Source organism: Drosophila gunungcola, unplaced genomic scaffold (assembly GCF_025200985.1).
Source record: "Drosophila gunungcola strain Sukarami unplaced genomic scaffold, Dgunungcola_SK_2 000001F, whole genome shotgun sequence".
Classification (NCBI taxonomy): domain Eukaryota; kingdom Metazoa; phylum Arthropoda; class Insecta; order Diptera; family Drosophilidae; genus Drosophila; species Drosophila gunungcola.
Genome location: NW_026453197.1, coordinates 10,825,494 through 10,839,541, shown reverse-complemented (window position 1 = coordinate 10,839,541; position 14,048 = coordinate 10,825,494). Strand labels below are relative to the sequence as shown.

Below are 14,048 nucleotides of genomic sequence, written 5' to 3'. Positions count from 1 at the left end.
TTGTTTTTTTGGGATGACAACTTGGGCCTGAGCCTGGTCGGCCAGTAATGAAAACACAACAAGAATTGAAATTCAAAATAAATAAAAACAGAAACAAAAAAATTCAACTCCACGTACTATATATGGTGCCAAACTGGTTCCAAAGATTTGAGAGGAGGCCAGCAGACAGCCAATTAAATGCTTATAAAGGTTAGATTTATGTGAGCCAGTTGACATGTGTGAGCCGCTGATGAAAAGGTTGTCGGCTGTGCCAATAACCCCCCGGCCAAATCTTCTTATGCAAACAATCTGTAGCCCCCGGCTGCCCATCACCACACATATGCGTATCTCTAAGTAGGATCAATATAATGCCAAGCAAATGCGAAAACAAATCCTTGGCTTAGAACGGCTAAACAAGTAGACTTAACAATGGCGGAACGTTTTTCGGTTTTGCTCAAATCCAAAAACTGCCAATCATTTGCCTTTTGTCAGAACTGTCAACAGTTATATTTAAATGTCTGACCTCCTTCATATCAGTTTTCTCTCTGTCGATTTTCTTCGTTTTTTGGCAATCAATTTGTGCCAAGTAGTATTTCAGCATAAAGGACACTTAAGCTGAGCAGAAATGCTGCTTGCAAAATGTTGCAAAGAAATGGCAATTTATTTATAAAGCTTTGTTTTGTAACGGAGTTAAACAAGAAAGAAAGCAAACTTCGGCAAGCTGAAGTTCATATAATATAATATATACTCTTAAAAACATAAAAATTATGATTTACTTGCGTATATCTTAAAAACATTGCGGAAAAGTGAGCAAAAACCTGCACTTCTAAATCCATAACTTTTCTTTCACGCATTCGATTTCAAAGCCGTATATCTTCAAAGTATTGTGGCTTAAGCCTTTTAAAATTTGCATTGAAATTTTGTTTTGAAAGTTTGGGTTGATATTTTTACGACATAACTCCTTAATTAAATTCTGAAAAAATCCCTGTAAAAAAGGTACCAAAACCTGTAGTTTTAATTCCATAACTTTTTTTGCAAACATCCTATTCTAAAATGGCTTATCATGAAAGTATTGGGGCTTCAGTCTCTAAAATTCTGCGTTCAAAAATTGGTTTTAGTTTCGGGTCGATTTTTTGTCATTTTTATGATGCAACCCCTTTCTAAATCTCCGAAAAAAATCGTCTTTGCAAAAAAGTGAGTAAAAACCTGCACTTCTAAATCCATAACTTTTCTTTCACGCATTCGATTTCAAAGTTGTATATCTTCAAAGTATTGTGGCTTAGCCTTTTAAATTTGCATTGAAATTTTGTTTTGAAAGTTTGGGTTGATATTTTTACGACATAACTCCTTAATTAAATTCTGAAAAAAATCCCTGTAAAAAGGTACCAAAAACCTGTAGTTTTAATTCCATAACTTTTTTTGCAAACAGCCTATTCTAAAATGGCTTATCATGAAAGTATTGGGGCTTCGGTCTCTAAAATTCTGCGTTCAAAAATTGGTTTGTAATTTCGGGGTCGATTTTTTGTCATTTTTATGATGTAACCCCTTTCTAAATCTCCGAAAAAAATCGTCTTTGCAGAAAAGTGAGTAAAAACCTGCACTTCTAAATCCATAACTTTTCTTTCACGCATTCGATTTCAAAGTGTATATCTTCAAAGACTTGTGGCTTAAGCCTTTTAAAATTTGCATTTAAATTTTGTTTTGAAAAGTTGGGTTGATAATTTTTACGACATAACTCCTTAATTAATTCCGAAAAACATCATTGTAAAAAAGGTACCAACCTGCAGTTTTAATTCATAACTTTTCTTGCAAACATTCCGATTTCAAAATGGCATATCTTTAAAGTATTGGGGCTTCGGTCTCTAAAATTCTGCGTTCAAAAATTGGTTTGTAATTTCGGGTCGATTTTTTGTCATTTTTATGATGTAACCCCTTTCTAAATCTCCGAAAAAAATCGTCTTTGCAGAAAAGTGAGCAAAATCCTGCACTTCTAAATCCATAACTTTTCTTTCACGCATTCGATTTCAAAGTTGTATATCTTCAAAGTCTTGTGGCTTAAGCCTTTTAAAATTTGCATTTAAATTTTGTTTTGAAAGTTTGGGTTGATATTTTTACGACATAACTCCTTAATTAAATTCTGAAAAAATCCCTGTAAAAAAGGTACCAAAAACCTGTAGTTTTAATTCCATAACTTTTTTTGCAAACATCCTTTTCTAAAATGGCTTATCATGAAAGTATTGGGGCTTCAGTCTCTAAAATTCTGCGTTCAAAAATTGTTTTGTAATTTCGGGTCGATTTTTTGTCATTTTTATGATGTAACCCCTTTATAAATCTCCGAAAAATTCGTCTTTGCAGAAAAGTGACCAAAAATCTGCAGATTTAAATCCATAACTTTTCTTTCACGAATCCGATTTCAAAGTTGTATATCTTCAAAGTCTTGTGGCTTAAGCCTCTAAAAAGTTGCATTTAAATTTTGTTTTAAAACTATGGGTTTTTTAAATTTTTGACATAACTCCTTAATTTGTTTCCGATAAACATCATTGTAAAAACCCTCAGTTTTAATTTCATAACTTTTCTTGCAAACTTCCGATTTCAAAATGGCATATCTTTAAAGTATTGAGGCTTCAGTCTCTAAAATTCTGCGTTCAAAAATTGTTTTGTAATTTCGGGTCGATTTTTTGTCATTTTTATGATGTAACCCCTTTCTAAATCTCCGAAAAAAATCGTCTTTGCAGAAAAGTGAGCAAAAACCTGCACTTCTAAATCCATAACTTTTTTTTCACGCATTCGATTTCAAAAGTGTATATCTTCAAAGACTTGTGGCTTAAGCCTTTTAAAATTTGCATTTAAATTTTGTTTTGAAAGTTTGGGTTGATATTTTTACGACATAACTCCTTAATTAAATTCTGAAAAAATCCCTGTAAAAAAGGTACCAAAAACCTGTAGTTTTAGTTCCATAACTTTTTTTGCAAACATCCTTTTCTAAAATGGCTTATCATGAAAGTATTGGGGCTTCAGTCTCTAAAATTCTGCGTTTAAAAATTGGTTTGTAATTTCGGGTCGATTTTTTGTCATTTTATGATGTAACCCCTTTCTAAATCTCCGAAAAAATCGTCTTTGCAGAAAAGTGAGCAAAAACCTGCACTTCTTAATCCATAACTTTTCTTTCACGCATTCGATTTCAAAGCTCACTGCGTTGCAAACTTCTGACTGAAGTTATAATAATTTTGTTAATCTATGTATATTACATATTACAAATTAAATTGTTTCCCTGGCCAAAAATAAAACTTAGTTTCTATTGACGTTGATATCTAGTTTTTATAAACGAAATATTTAGTTTCGGTTGCCTAAAATCGCACTTTAAAAATAAAACAATTAATATAAAAATATAACAAACAGAAAAGAAATGTAATTTGAAATAAGACCGGTTTTATTTACATAGCAGCATTTAATACAAGTTTACAGCCGTTGATTTTTCAATCACAAATCGAATTAAAACAATCACGTTGCTATATAACTTTTAACTGTCACCGGATATTGTCGTGTCCACAGCTTTGCCAATTAGCACAGTATTAAACCATTTTATTACGGTCGTAAAAAATCAATTATAGATACGACTTTCCTATATTTTAGACAAAATTGTTGAATCTTTGCATGTGCCTTGTCTCACACACCCATTATGGATGAAACAAAATTAATAAATTTTTGAATTTTAGTATGCACAACACAAAGCACAATGTTATGGGTCATTAAATGCGGAACTTTTTGAGTTTGCTTGCAGAATGCATATACCATATAAAGTATACGAAATCTGTTCAATTGAGAAATGATATGGGCAAATAAGTTAAATCGTAAATTGGTTGTAATCGCCGAGGGCAATAAATTGTGTCTTTATCAGATGGCAAATGGAATGTGATTTGAATTTTTCCGTTTCTGGTTTTTGCGCTCTCCCCAAACGGAGGTAAGCCCTTTATTTATTATTTTGTATTCATATTTGCGAAAACAAAACCAAAACGATATTTCCCAATCAAATCAAATCAAAATTCAGGCGGCGCCAGTTGGGTGCTCCGCTGGGGCCTTTGTCGGAAAGTTATGTAAATCAGTCTTCCAGGCGATCAAAGACCTGGCGATCTGCTGCGGAGCGAAGACTTATCTTATGCAAACACCGATTGACTGACTGACATATTGACACAAGCATTCTGCTGACTGGATGACTGGCTGACTGGCCGCCTGACTGATGGTGGTTTCCAGCCAACTAAAATGAAAGTCAAGAACTGTGTCCATGTCAATACAAGCCATATATCAGTCATGCCTAGAAATCAACCAACCCAAACCAAACCAAACCAAACCAGGCAGTCAGTCCGTCAGTCACTCAATGTCTCTCGTCTTTTTTCTGTTTCCTACTCCGGCTCTGATTCCGATTCCGATTCAGATTCAGAATCCGATTCTGGTTTGTTCTGTCTGCGCAATGCATTTCTGACATTTTATTGATTGAAGAGGCAACATTGACGCAAACACACACAACACACACACATTGCCCGGAGAAAATGCAAATATTTAACAGCGTTTTTTTCATTTTCATTTTCATTTTCTTTCGGTCGTCCATAAGCAATGTCTTCTATTGGTTTTTGTCGAGCACCCCAGCGGCCGGGGTGTGTAAACATGGGGCCTTTATTTAAATATAAACTCGCTCGCCCATCGCATTGCATTGAATACATGATTGAATATGACTCCTCCCGTATGACAGATGGATTTTGTCTGTGCTGTGGCCTCCGTCTGCATTTCAGCCAGTTCGATTGTTTCGTTTGTTGTCTTTGGGTGTCTGTCTTTTGCTTTTGGCCTGGTCGAATGCCACACACGATTTCGGATTTCTGATTTCTGGCTGCTTCTGTGTTGTTATTTGTCTCGTACAATTGTACATGGGCATGCATAAGTCATTTCTGAATGAGAATGAATTTCCTTTTTTTATTTAGGCCTGCTCGTGCAAACATGTGCATAGCTTGAAAATTTTATGAAAGTACGTCGGGAAAAATTATTAATCCAATTTTGGCTGGAACCTAAAGTTTAAGGCACGAAAAGTAAACTTGTGCTGGAAGAGCGTTCATTTTGTTATTTCAATTATTTGTAGTTCTGAATTTCGTAGCTAATAACAAGACATTTCAGTTCCCTGCTAATATAAACTGGAAACAATTTGTTCCAAAATAACCTTTAGGATAAAAACATTAAAATTGACAAAATAATAAAAAATTTAATAGCTACAATTTGGATTAAGTTTTAAATATCGTTATCATCTTTCAGGGTGAATATATTTTCATTTTAAATATTGATAATTATATTTCATAGCTCAGGCTCATATTATTGATTATTAATTCATAGATGCTTTTTACCTAAACAAAAATGAGTTCTATATTTGTACTGTGCAGTTTGGTTAATATATTATCAATTATTATATACAAAATGATCACATTTTCCGCTCTTGTTAAGTGAATTAATCAGGTATTGATACTTCCGAATATAGCATTTTTTTAAAAACTCTCCTTTTGTGAACAAACAACAAATCGATTTGCATTAATCAGCTAAGGACTTAATCGATTCGACTTTGCAGCAACAACAGCTCACTTCCAGAATCATTACTGTTCAACGGCGTGACCAGAAAATTAAATGACATCTGCAGACGTCTGTGATCAATTGACACTCGGTGACCACAAGTCCGACCTCGGTCGATTCGAACCCGTATCCCTACAGGACCCAAACCCAAACCCAAACCGGACCCTCGTCCTGTGCCCTGAATCCTATGATGCAATGGCTCTCACTCCACTCGTTTATTCTGTCCAAAGTGTCAAATTACCCAGAAAGCCGTAAATTTAGGCCTTCTGGCTGCTGTCATTTGACCAAGAGCCATTCTGTCCCATTCCTGCCTGCCTGCCTGCCTGGCTGCTGGCTGCCTGGCTGGCACACTAAATTGGTTTCTGTGTCTGCTCGGCTGTTAATCTCTGTTGCAGAGATTAGCGCCCCCATTTAGGTGGGCAAAAAGGTGGCACAGGCCTTCGGAAATTGGTGCCTTTTTTCCAAATACATGCTGCAGCCATTGCCACATATGTGTTATCCGATGCGAAGTCGGGAAAATTGATACCTTGTGCACCAAGCCAAGAGCTAATTAGGTCGGATTTTGGGTGGGAGCAACGCAACTCTTTGCTAATTTACCATGTACATACATAGCCCCTAGAAAGCGTTCGATGATTTTGGCGAAATTCAATACGAATAGGAACCAGCACTGGGCAAAGTCTCCCTTTGATAAATGCGGGAAATCTCACACCAGCGAACATGACTAAACATTTAGGCCTTAGTTTTGGATATAATGTCTATAAGACACAAAATGCTTATTTTAATGTCAATAATAGAGTTATTATATAATTTAAAGAATCAAAATGCTGAGTAAGAACCAAATAAGTATTTCATCCGATCCTTTTTCGATAAGAAATATCTTATTGTATTATTTTATGAACTTTGGTTTAACTTAACATTAAAGTAATAAAATTTACTCTCATTAAGCCGCATAAGTCTACTGAGTCATTTCAATACATTCAAAAGCAAAAACTTGTTTATTTTAAATAAATATTTCTAAAAAGAAACTACCACTAAAAGCCTTAGTTTTATTTCAAAGGAAAACCCTTCTTAAAGTAACAACAAGAACTTCAAAGAAAAGTCTTGATAATCCGTTCAAAAGTTTTGCTATGCTTACTTCAGATTTTACCACCATGTAAAGCAGTTGAGTAGAGATTGTTTCCAACTTGCACTGTTGTTAAGTAATTAAAAAAGAGACAAGAGTAAAGATTCAATTTGAGAAGAACAAATATTTGCGGTTTTTCCTGTTCACTGCACTACTCAACTCAGCTCAAAACGCCCCGTGATGGCAAAATCTATTCTCACCTTTGTGCTAATCGCTATGCACAACATAAATCCAGTTTGGAAAAAAGCTGAAGCGACTCACAGCCATCCCGGTTTCAGTTTCCCACTCTTTCGGGCAGCTGTTGTTGGCTCAGAGCCCAGGGGGAATGGGAATTGTTTGCTTTTGTCGACTTTTTGTGAAATCCTGATGGAAGCAATTGTTTATGCATTAAATAAGCCGACGCAGAGCAGAGCAGAGGAGCGTATAGATGAGTACCGGAGATACTCACTTGGTAGACAACTGACAAAATATGTAGCACAATGGTTGATGGGTAAACAACAAGTGAGAAGTGAGAGGCGGGGTGGGGTGCAGACCAGCTTAGCAAATCTCAAATCTGACAGCCAGTCAAATACAATGGCACTTAGGGGCTAAGGCTACCTAGGGGTGTAGTTCTCGATTTTCAGTGTGATTCTCGGCCCGAAACTCCTCACGGCCATTGCACATTTATGATGAATATCTAGTTCCATGATGGACAGCTCTCAGAAAAAAGGAGGAAACTGCTCGGGATTAGGACCCTTGTGCGCAGTCCCAACTACTAGATTGTTATCACACGCAATTTTGTAATTTGATGAAAACAAACGAATTAAGATAAACATCGCCCAAAACCCGGTAGTTCTGCAGCTACACCAAACAATACAAGTGACGACTGAGCCTTTCAGTCATCCCATTCAGCTAATCCCCTTCAATTGGTATCGCATGCGGTATGGTTTAGTTTTTGTCGGTTTATGTTCACACAACTGTGAAATTTGATGCAGGCCCAAGGTGAAGGTAACACGATATGCATCACTATGCACCCATTGTTTTGCAGATCTGGTGGCCACTGATTAGTCCAGGCATCTGTTGGCCCAGAAGCTACCAAAAATCGTTCTATAGAAGATAGGTCTTTGTCAACTCAGTCTGGTGGCACCTAGAGTTCGAGCTAATTGGGTGCATTTTTGTTCTTCTTAAGGAGTCACACAAAATTTGTTATTAAATGAAGAATACTTTGAGTTTTAATATTTGTGTTTTAAAATAGATATCCGTGGTTTTTGGTACACCAAAAATTGTATTGCCTAAAGTCGCTCACATCAAATGTCTTTCAGATTCCCAGCATACCAGTTGTTTTCATTATAATGGCCCACATATCATTGATAGATCGATCAAATGTGGAACACTGGTAGCTGGCAGCCGATGTAATCGAACGTGATCTCTCACAGGCCCCACAGGCCTCAAATTAATCTATATGAGACGCTGCCGCCACCTCAGACAAAAGGAAGAAAACAAGAAAAGAAGAAAAGAAGTTGCTTTAATGAAGCACATGTGTCGGCTTTGGACAAAAGAGCGCGGACCAACGCGAAGCATACAATTTATGATTAATCACAAGATCGATGAGAAAATTATGCTCATGACAAAAGGCCGGGCCAGAAGCGGGCATTAATCTGCATTTTCTAGGCCCCATCGAGAGATGACAAAGCGTTTATGGCGCATATAATTATTGGTTGCCGCCAAAGATCAGATGAGAAACGGAGCCTCAAGTGGCAGGAAATGCTACACAATTTGCCTTTTTCCCCTCGACTCCGGGACTATTCTGCTTCTGCTTCTCCTTCTCCTTCTCGTGAGACCTGAGATAATGTCTTAAGTATCGGCGACCAAAATGTCATTAATGACAAGTGCTTATAATGACTGGTAAGACGTTTTGTGAATAGGTCTTTCAATCCGACATGACTGGAAGCGTGCATAATTTGCTTATATCCAGCAATACATTGGATCTCGGTGGCTACCGTTCCAATCGATCCCATTGAAGGCAATTACCAGTGGTGTGATTACGCGATCCGCTCCATTATTAGGCCGGTATCAAGCTCTATGGAACTTATTTGGCGGCTCAGTTCAAAAATGACTTCACAATCAATTACAGTCACTTTTTATGTTGATTCGCCTAGACTGCTTTTATAAAAGTCTTTCCTGTCTACACACGCTCGTAATTCTACTCATTATTTGACTTGATTTATTGGGATTGGGATCGCTTAATTGTTCATATCAATTAAGTGTGCAAAGCAATTTAGTATTTGAAAGGCAGTGCTAAAACGAATGTGTATGTTGCATTTAGTTGTCTGATAGATAATTTTATTATTTTTTTTAATTATGGTGAAAACATTCTAAAATTATAATTTCAAAAACAAATTTATACAAATTTTATTGAAGTAGGTATCCAATTGGTATAAAAATATTTAAAAATCTCCTTTCACATTAATAAAACATTTTTGCTCGCATTCCAGAGCAAAAAGTTAAATCATTTTTAAGTTAAATAATAACAGTTCTTTTCAAGGCTTAAAAAATGTTGAAAAATGTCCTTTTGCATTGATAGAATTTTTTATTTACATTCCAAATACGTTAGAAATTCCTCGTAAATGCTTTACTTGTTTAGCAAATAATTAAGGGACAACAAGAAGACGATCACAAATTGCCAGACGGAGAGGATAAATAAACAACCTGATAAATACCAACATGTGCAGACTTAACCATTAATAACTGGTAAGCTCAACAATGTTGTTGCATTGCCAACTATTTTTGTTCACAGACAGCAGCATCAGCAGCAGCAGCTGAAAAAAACGTTTGTAATTATAACGCAAAAAGACCGCGACAAACTCATTTGTCCATAGTGAAAAATTCACATTACAGAGCCAGTCTCCGGAGATTGTTGACACGGAGAAGAGGTGAAGATTGCAGACTGCAGATTGGGTAGATGCCATTTGAGGCCTGGTCAGGATGGTGGCAAAATTGCCATGACAACAAATCAAGCATCATAATGTGTCAAGCAATGCATCAAGTGGTCCAACTGGAACGTCAAGGCAGCGACGACGGACCAAACGCATTACAACGTAATTGACGAGAATTGTCAACACTCCGGAGTCTTGGCAGGAATCGGGGATGAGGGGCAAGTGCTCCTCTTCCTCCTTCTTCTCCTCCTGATCCCCCAGTTGCTCCTCCCCTGGATGTCCCAACACCTCGGACCCGGCCACTTACTTTATTTATCGCAATTACCGATTACAGCTAACTTTATGGCCTGCCAACCAGTTTCTTGTTCAATTGCAATCGCTGTGAATTGTCTTAACGCATTTTTTTGCGTCCACTTGGCCCGTTGATATTTTATTGTCAACTTCGGATGTAAGTAATTCAGGAGAGATTTTATAGAAAGGTATATAAAATGCTTGAAGATTTCATGTCTTATTTATTATTGAGTAGTTTTAAAACCAATTTTAAGGAGGAAGAATTTAAAACATATTTAATTGTAACTCAAGACTAGGTCAGAACATTTTTTTACATCTTTTATTTGGTTTAAAATACTTAATTTAACTTAAAGTATTTAGTACAAAAATAAGTAAATTCTTATGCCTTATTAATATTATAAATTGAAAAAAGAAATATATAGTCCAATTATAGGGCATTTATGTTGCTTTTTAAAAATGAGTGCTCCGTGCCTTCTTCAGACCTTTCATTTCCGATTAAATTCAATATTGCTAGTCAGTTGCTGTCCTGTACTTCAGTTTATGTTTCGTTTGGCAGTGACAGTTGATGGGGTCCTGTCAAATGAATATCTGTCGACAAGCCTTCAACATTGTCGTTTTCAATTTTCGGCAGGATGCGAGTGAAGGATATTTATGGTCGCGATGGTGATGGTGCCGAGGGAAAAATTATCGAGGCATTTTGATCGTATTTCTTAAGCTCGTTACAGTGGAAAACAATTTTGTATGCGACCGCATAATGAGTTGCAACGAGTTGAAGTCGATGTTAAAGTTGTCGTTGTCCCTTCGCTGTCTGCGGTTGTTGATCTGCTCCTGCCACTACTGCCACAACTGCCACTGCTGCTGCTGTTGATTATCCCTTGACAGGGCATCAAATGCGAAAACGACCGCCCAATTTACATACAATGCACATCAATCGAATGGCCACGGCATCAACGGCAGCAGCAGCAGCAGCAGCCACATCAAGTACTGGCTGGCATCTACAGTCCTGTCACTGCCACTGGGCACCTTTGTGGCATCATCGGTTTTCCCCATCGCCTTTTTTTCCTTTTCCTTTTCCATACCCTTTTCCATACCCTTTTAACCGGCCTTTTGGGCCCGGCAATCAAGCGTACTTGTTGTCCGACTACAAATACAGCTCCAACTCCAGCTTGCTACCAGCCGACCAGCCAACAACTTTAGCGGCCATGACACAAAGACTGACAGCATGTCGTCGCTGTTTGGAAGCCTGATTGACATGAGTAATCAAGCAGCCGAAATGTGCCCACAAAACGCAGCCAGCAATGACACTGACAACAACGCAGCCAGCGAGCCAAACAACGCAGCCTTTCGTTTGCCCCTTTGACTGACAACGATGAGTCGACAGCAACGGCAACTTGCAACTTGCAACTCGCAACTCGCAGCAGCCGCATGTTCAGAGCAATGCCATAAGGGCAATTTCGTTGATGAAACGAGGGGATTTTGAGCGGGCTCAAAGGAAGTTCAACTTATAAATGCATAGGCCCAGTTAACATAATCAGAGTACAATTAAGCCAAGGTTGCTGTATGATATGATCAATGCCAGCTTTAAAAGATGGCCTTAAAGGCGTTTAATATGGGAAAATCACAGAGTGAAGCCCTTTAAAGCAGTTTTCCAAAATAAAATGGAGCACTAAACAAAAAATTCTATGCATTATAGTAAAATTAAATTAAATATAAAAGAAAAAATGAAAACAATGAAATCTAGATAGGGTATTTTTAGTTTAAATATTATTCAAACTTTAATAAAAGCTCCAATAATAGACGATAAAACATTAATATAACGAAAATAGGTATTGAAATCGAGTTAGATGGGAAATGAGATCCCTACTGACTTAGAATAAAAACTTATACATGACTTGTCTCTTCCTTTAAAACATTCCCATCCAATTATCACATTCCCGGCTAATTCACGCATCAAATGCAAATTGCATTCAACAATGTTCGCTACCCTCCAAGCTCTTCTGGCCGACTTGAGTACTTTCGAAAATCCTTATCCTTTGCGGATTACAAAACAGAACCAATATCCCCATTGTCAACTCGAATGTGGCCTTTGATGAAGGCGACACGACATTGACAGACGGTAGCCGATTGACTGGTGACAGGCGAACTGAAAGCCCCCTGAAAGTAGGGATCGGGATCGGATTCGAGGAGAGGAGAAGAGCCTTTCCGATCTGGCCAAAATGAAGAAGCGGCGGAGGTAGAACTGCAAACTGCAAACTGAAAACTGCAATTCTGATGACTTTTTGTCAGGCCTGATTGACGTCAACGACTCAACGACGTTTGTCAGGCATATAAATCTTTTGGCTCGTTTGTTTCTTGGCTGTGCCCACATATCCCAATCCAAATCCGATTCCGAGTCCAAGCCGAGGGGGATTATAATGCCCGACAACGACAGCGATGCGATGCATAAACAATGCCACTTTAAATTGGCAATTGTTGCGACAGTAAATTTTACAATGAATTACTACACTGTCATTCTTTTCTTTCCCTGTTTTATTTCTTTTTATTTTAGTGATTTTAAAAAATAAAAAGGGTCGGACAGCCAGTCGAATATAATTGCACGTCTCTGGGGCGAAAGTATGGCCTGAACTTGAACTACAAATTGGGGCGTAACTAAAGACCGATTTGGCCATTCTTTTTGAAAGTTCAAACTATTTCGGGCCTAGTATGCCGGACTATAAAAAGGCTGGGTTAAAGTTGATTTGGCACAGTTCACTTCGGTTTGGTGATCAGACAACAACAGTAGTCCAGCTAAGATCAACTCATAAACTAGCTGCGGTACCATGGCCCAAAAGGTGAGTTCCCTTAAAAGGATAATCATTAACTATAGCCTTTGATTCTCCTTAGTTTTTCGTCGCCTTTGCTCTGCTAGCCATTGCGGTTATTCAGGCGGTTCCTTTCCATGGCCATCATGAACATCACGGCCATGGAGGAGCCACCAGTCATGCCTCCGTGCATCTACATCCCACGGCGGTCATCACGAGGAGGCCCATCACCACGAGCATCACGGGCATGAGGATCACCACGACGATCACCATGACTCTCATGCCGAATATGACTTCAGCTACGGGGTCAAGGATCACAAGACCGGGGATGTGAAGGCGCAGAGCGAGTCACGACATGGCCACAAGGTCACCGGACACTATGAGTTGATCGATGCCGACGGTCACAAGCGAACTGTCCACTACACCGCCGACAAGCACAAGGGATTCGAGGCCCATGTCCATCGCGAAAAGCTCCATGGCCACCAGGAGGAGCACCATGCTCATGGTCACGGACACGGCGGACACAGCGGCTATGAAGGCGGACACGTTAAGTTCGAGGAGCACTCCTCGCACTCCGGACACGACTACAGCCACGGACACGAAGGACACGGACATGGTCATGGTCACGATCACGGCAGCAGCTCCCACAGCTACTCGCTGAAACAGGACCATGGTCATGGTCATGGTCATGGACATGGACACAGCCACGAATCGGAGCACGGACACGGTTACCATTGATCTGCAGTTTCTCCTTCTAAATGTTTTATTGTTTTTCTATCTCCCATTGAACACTTACCAAATACCTATTGTTGTTATACCAAAATAAATCAGGCAAATATTTTCAAAAGTGAAAAGCTAGTTTAAATGCAAATGGAAACAGTCTGAGGGGGCTGTGATTACTTACAACCATGGACAGCTAATTAGCAAAAAAAAATCTAATGGAAAAATGTGGCCTATAATTATTAAATTAAATGAAATAAATGAATTAAATATTTAAAAGAAGTTATTTTTTATCGTCTTTACCATTATAGTTGAACATTTTTAATAAATTAAGAATTAAATCTTAATATTTAATTTTATTTTTTTATTAATCTTTAAAAATATTTTAATAAACGGTTAAAATATTCATATCCGTAGACAGAAAATAATAAATAAATGGAAATAATATATAGCATAAATATTCGAAGATGATAAATCACGTTCATGCAGCTTAACCATAAATTAACCAGCATCTATTCGTTTGCTATTTCAGGTGCCTGAAAACTTGTATCATCAATTCAGGCATGCATATTATACATATGCGCACATATAGCGATTTTTTATGGACGATTT

The 14,048-nt window shown here is 37.9% G+C and overlaps 1 protein-coding gene across 1 annotated transcript; it reads left to right on the top strand.

The window, feature by feature from the left end:
• The first annotated feature begins 12,734 nt into the window (after positions 1–12,734).
• On the top strand, positions 12,735–13,570 carry LOC128262718 (histidine-rich glycoprotein). Its single transcript, XM_052997165.1, is given in 3 exon segments — positions 12,735–12,746; positions 12,799–12,907; positions 12,910–13,570. Coding segments are annotated over 3 exon segments (666 nt in total). The 3' UTR covers positions 13,455–13,570.
• The last annotated feature ends 478 nt before the right edge of the window (positions 13,571–14,048 follow it).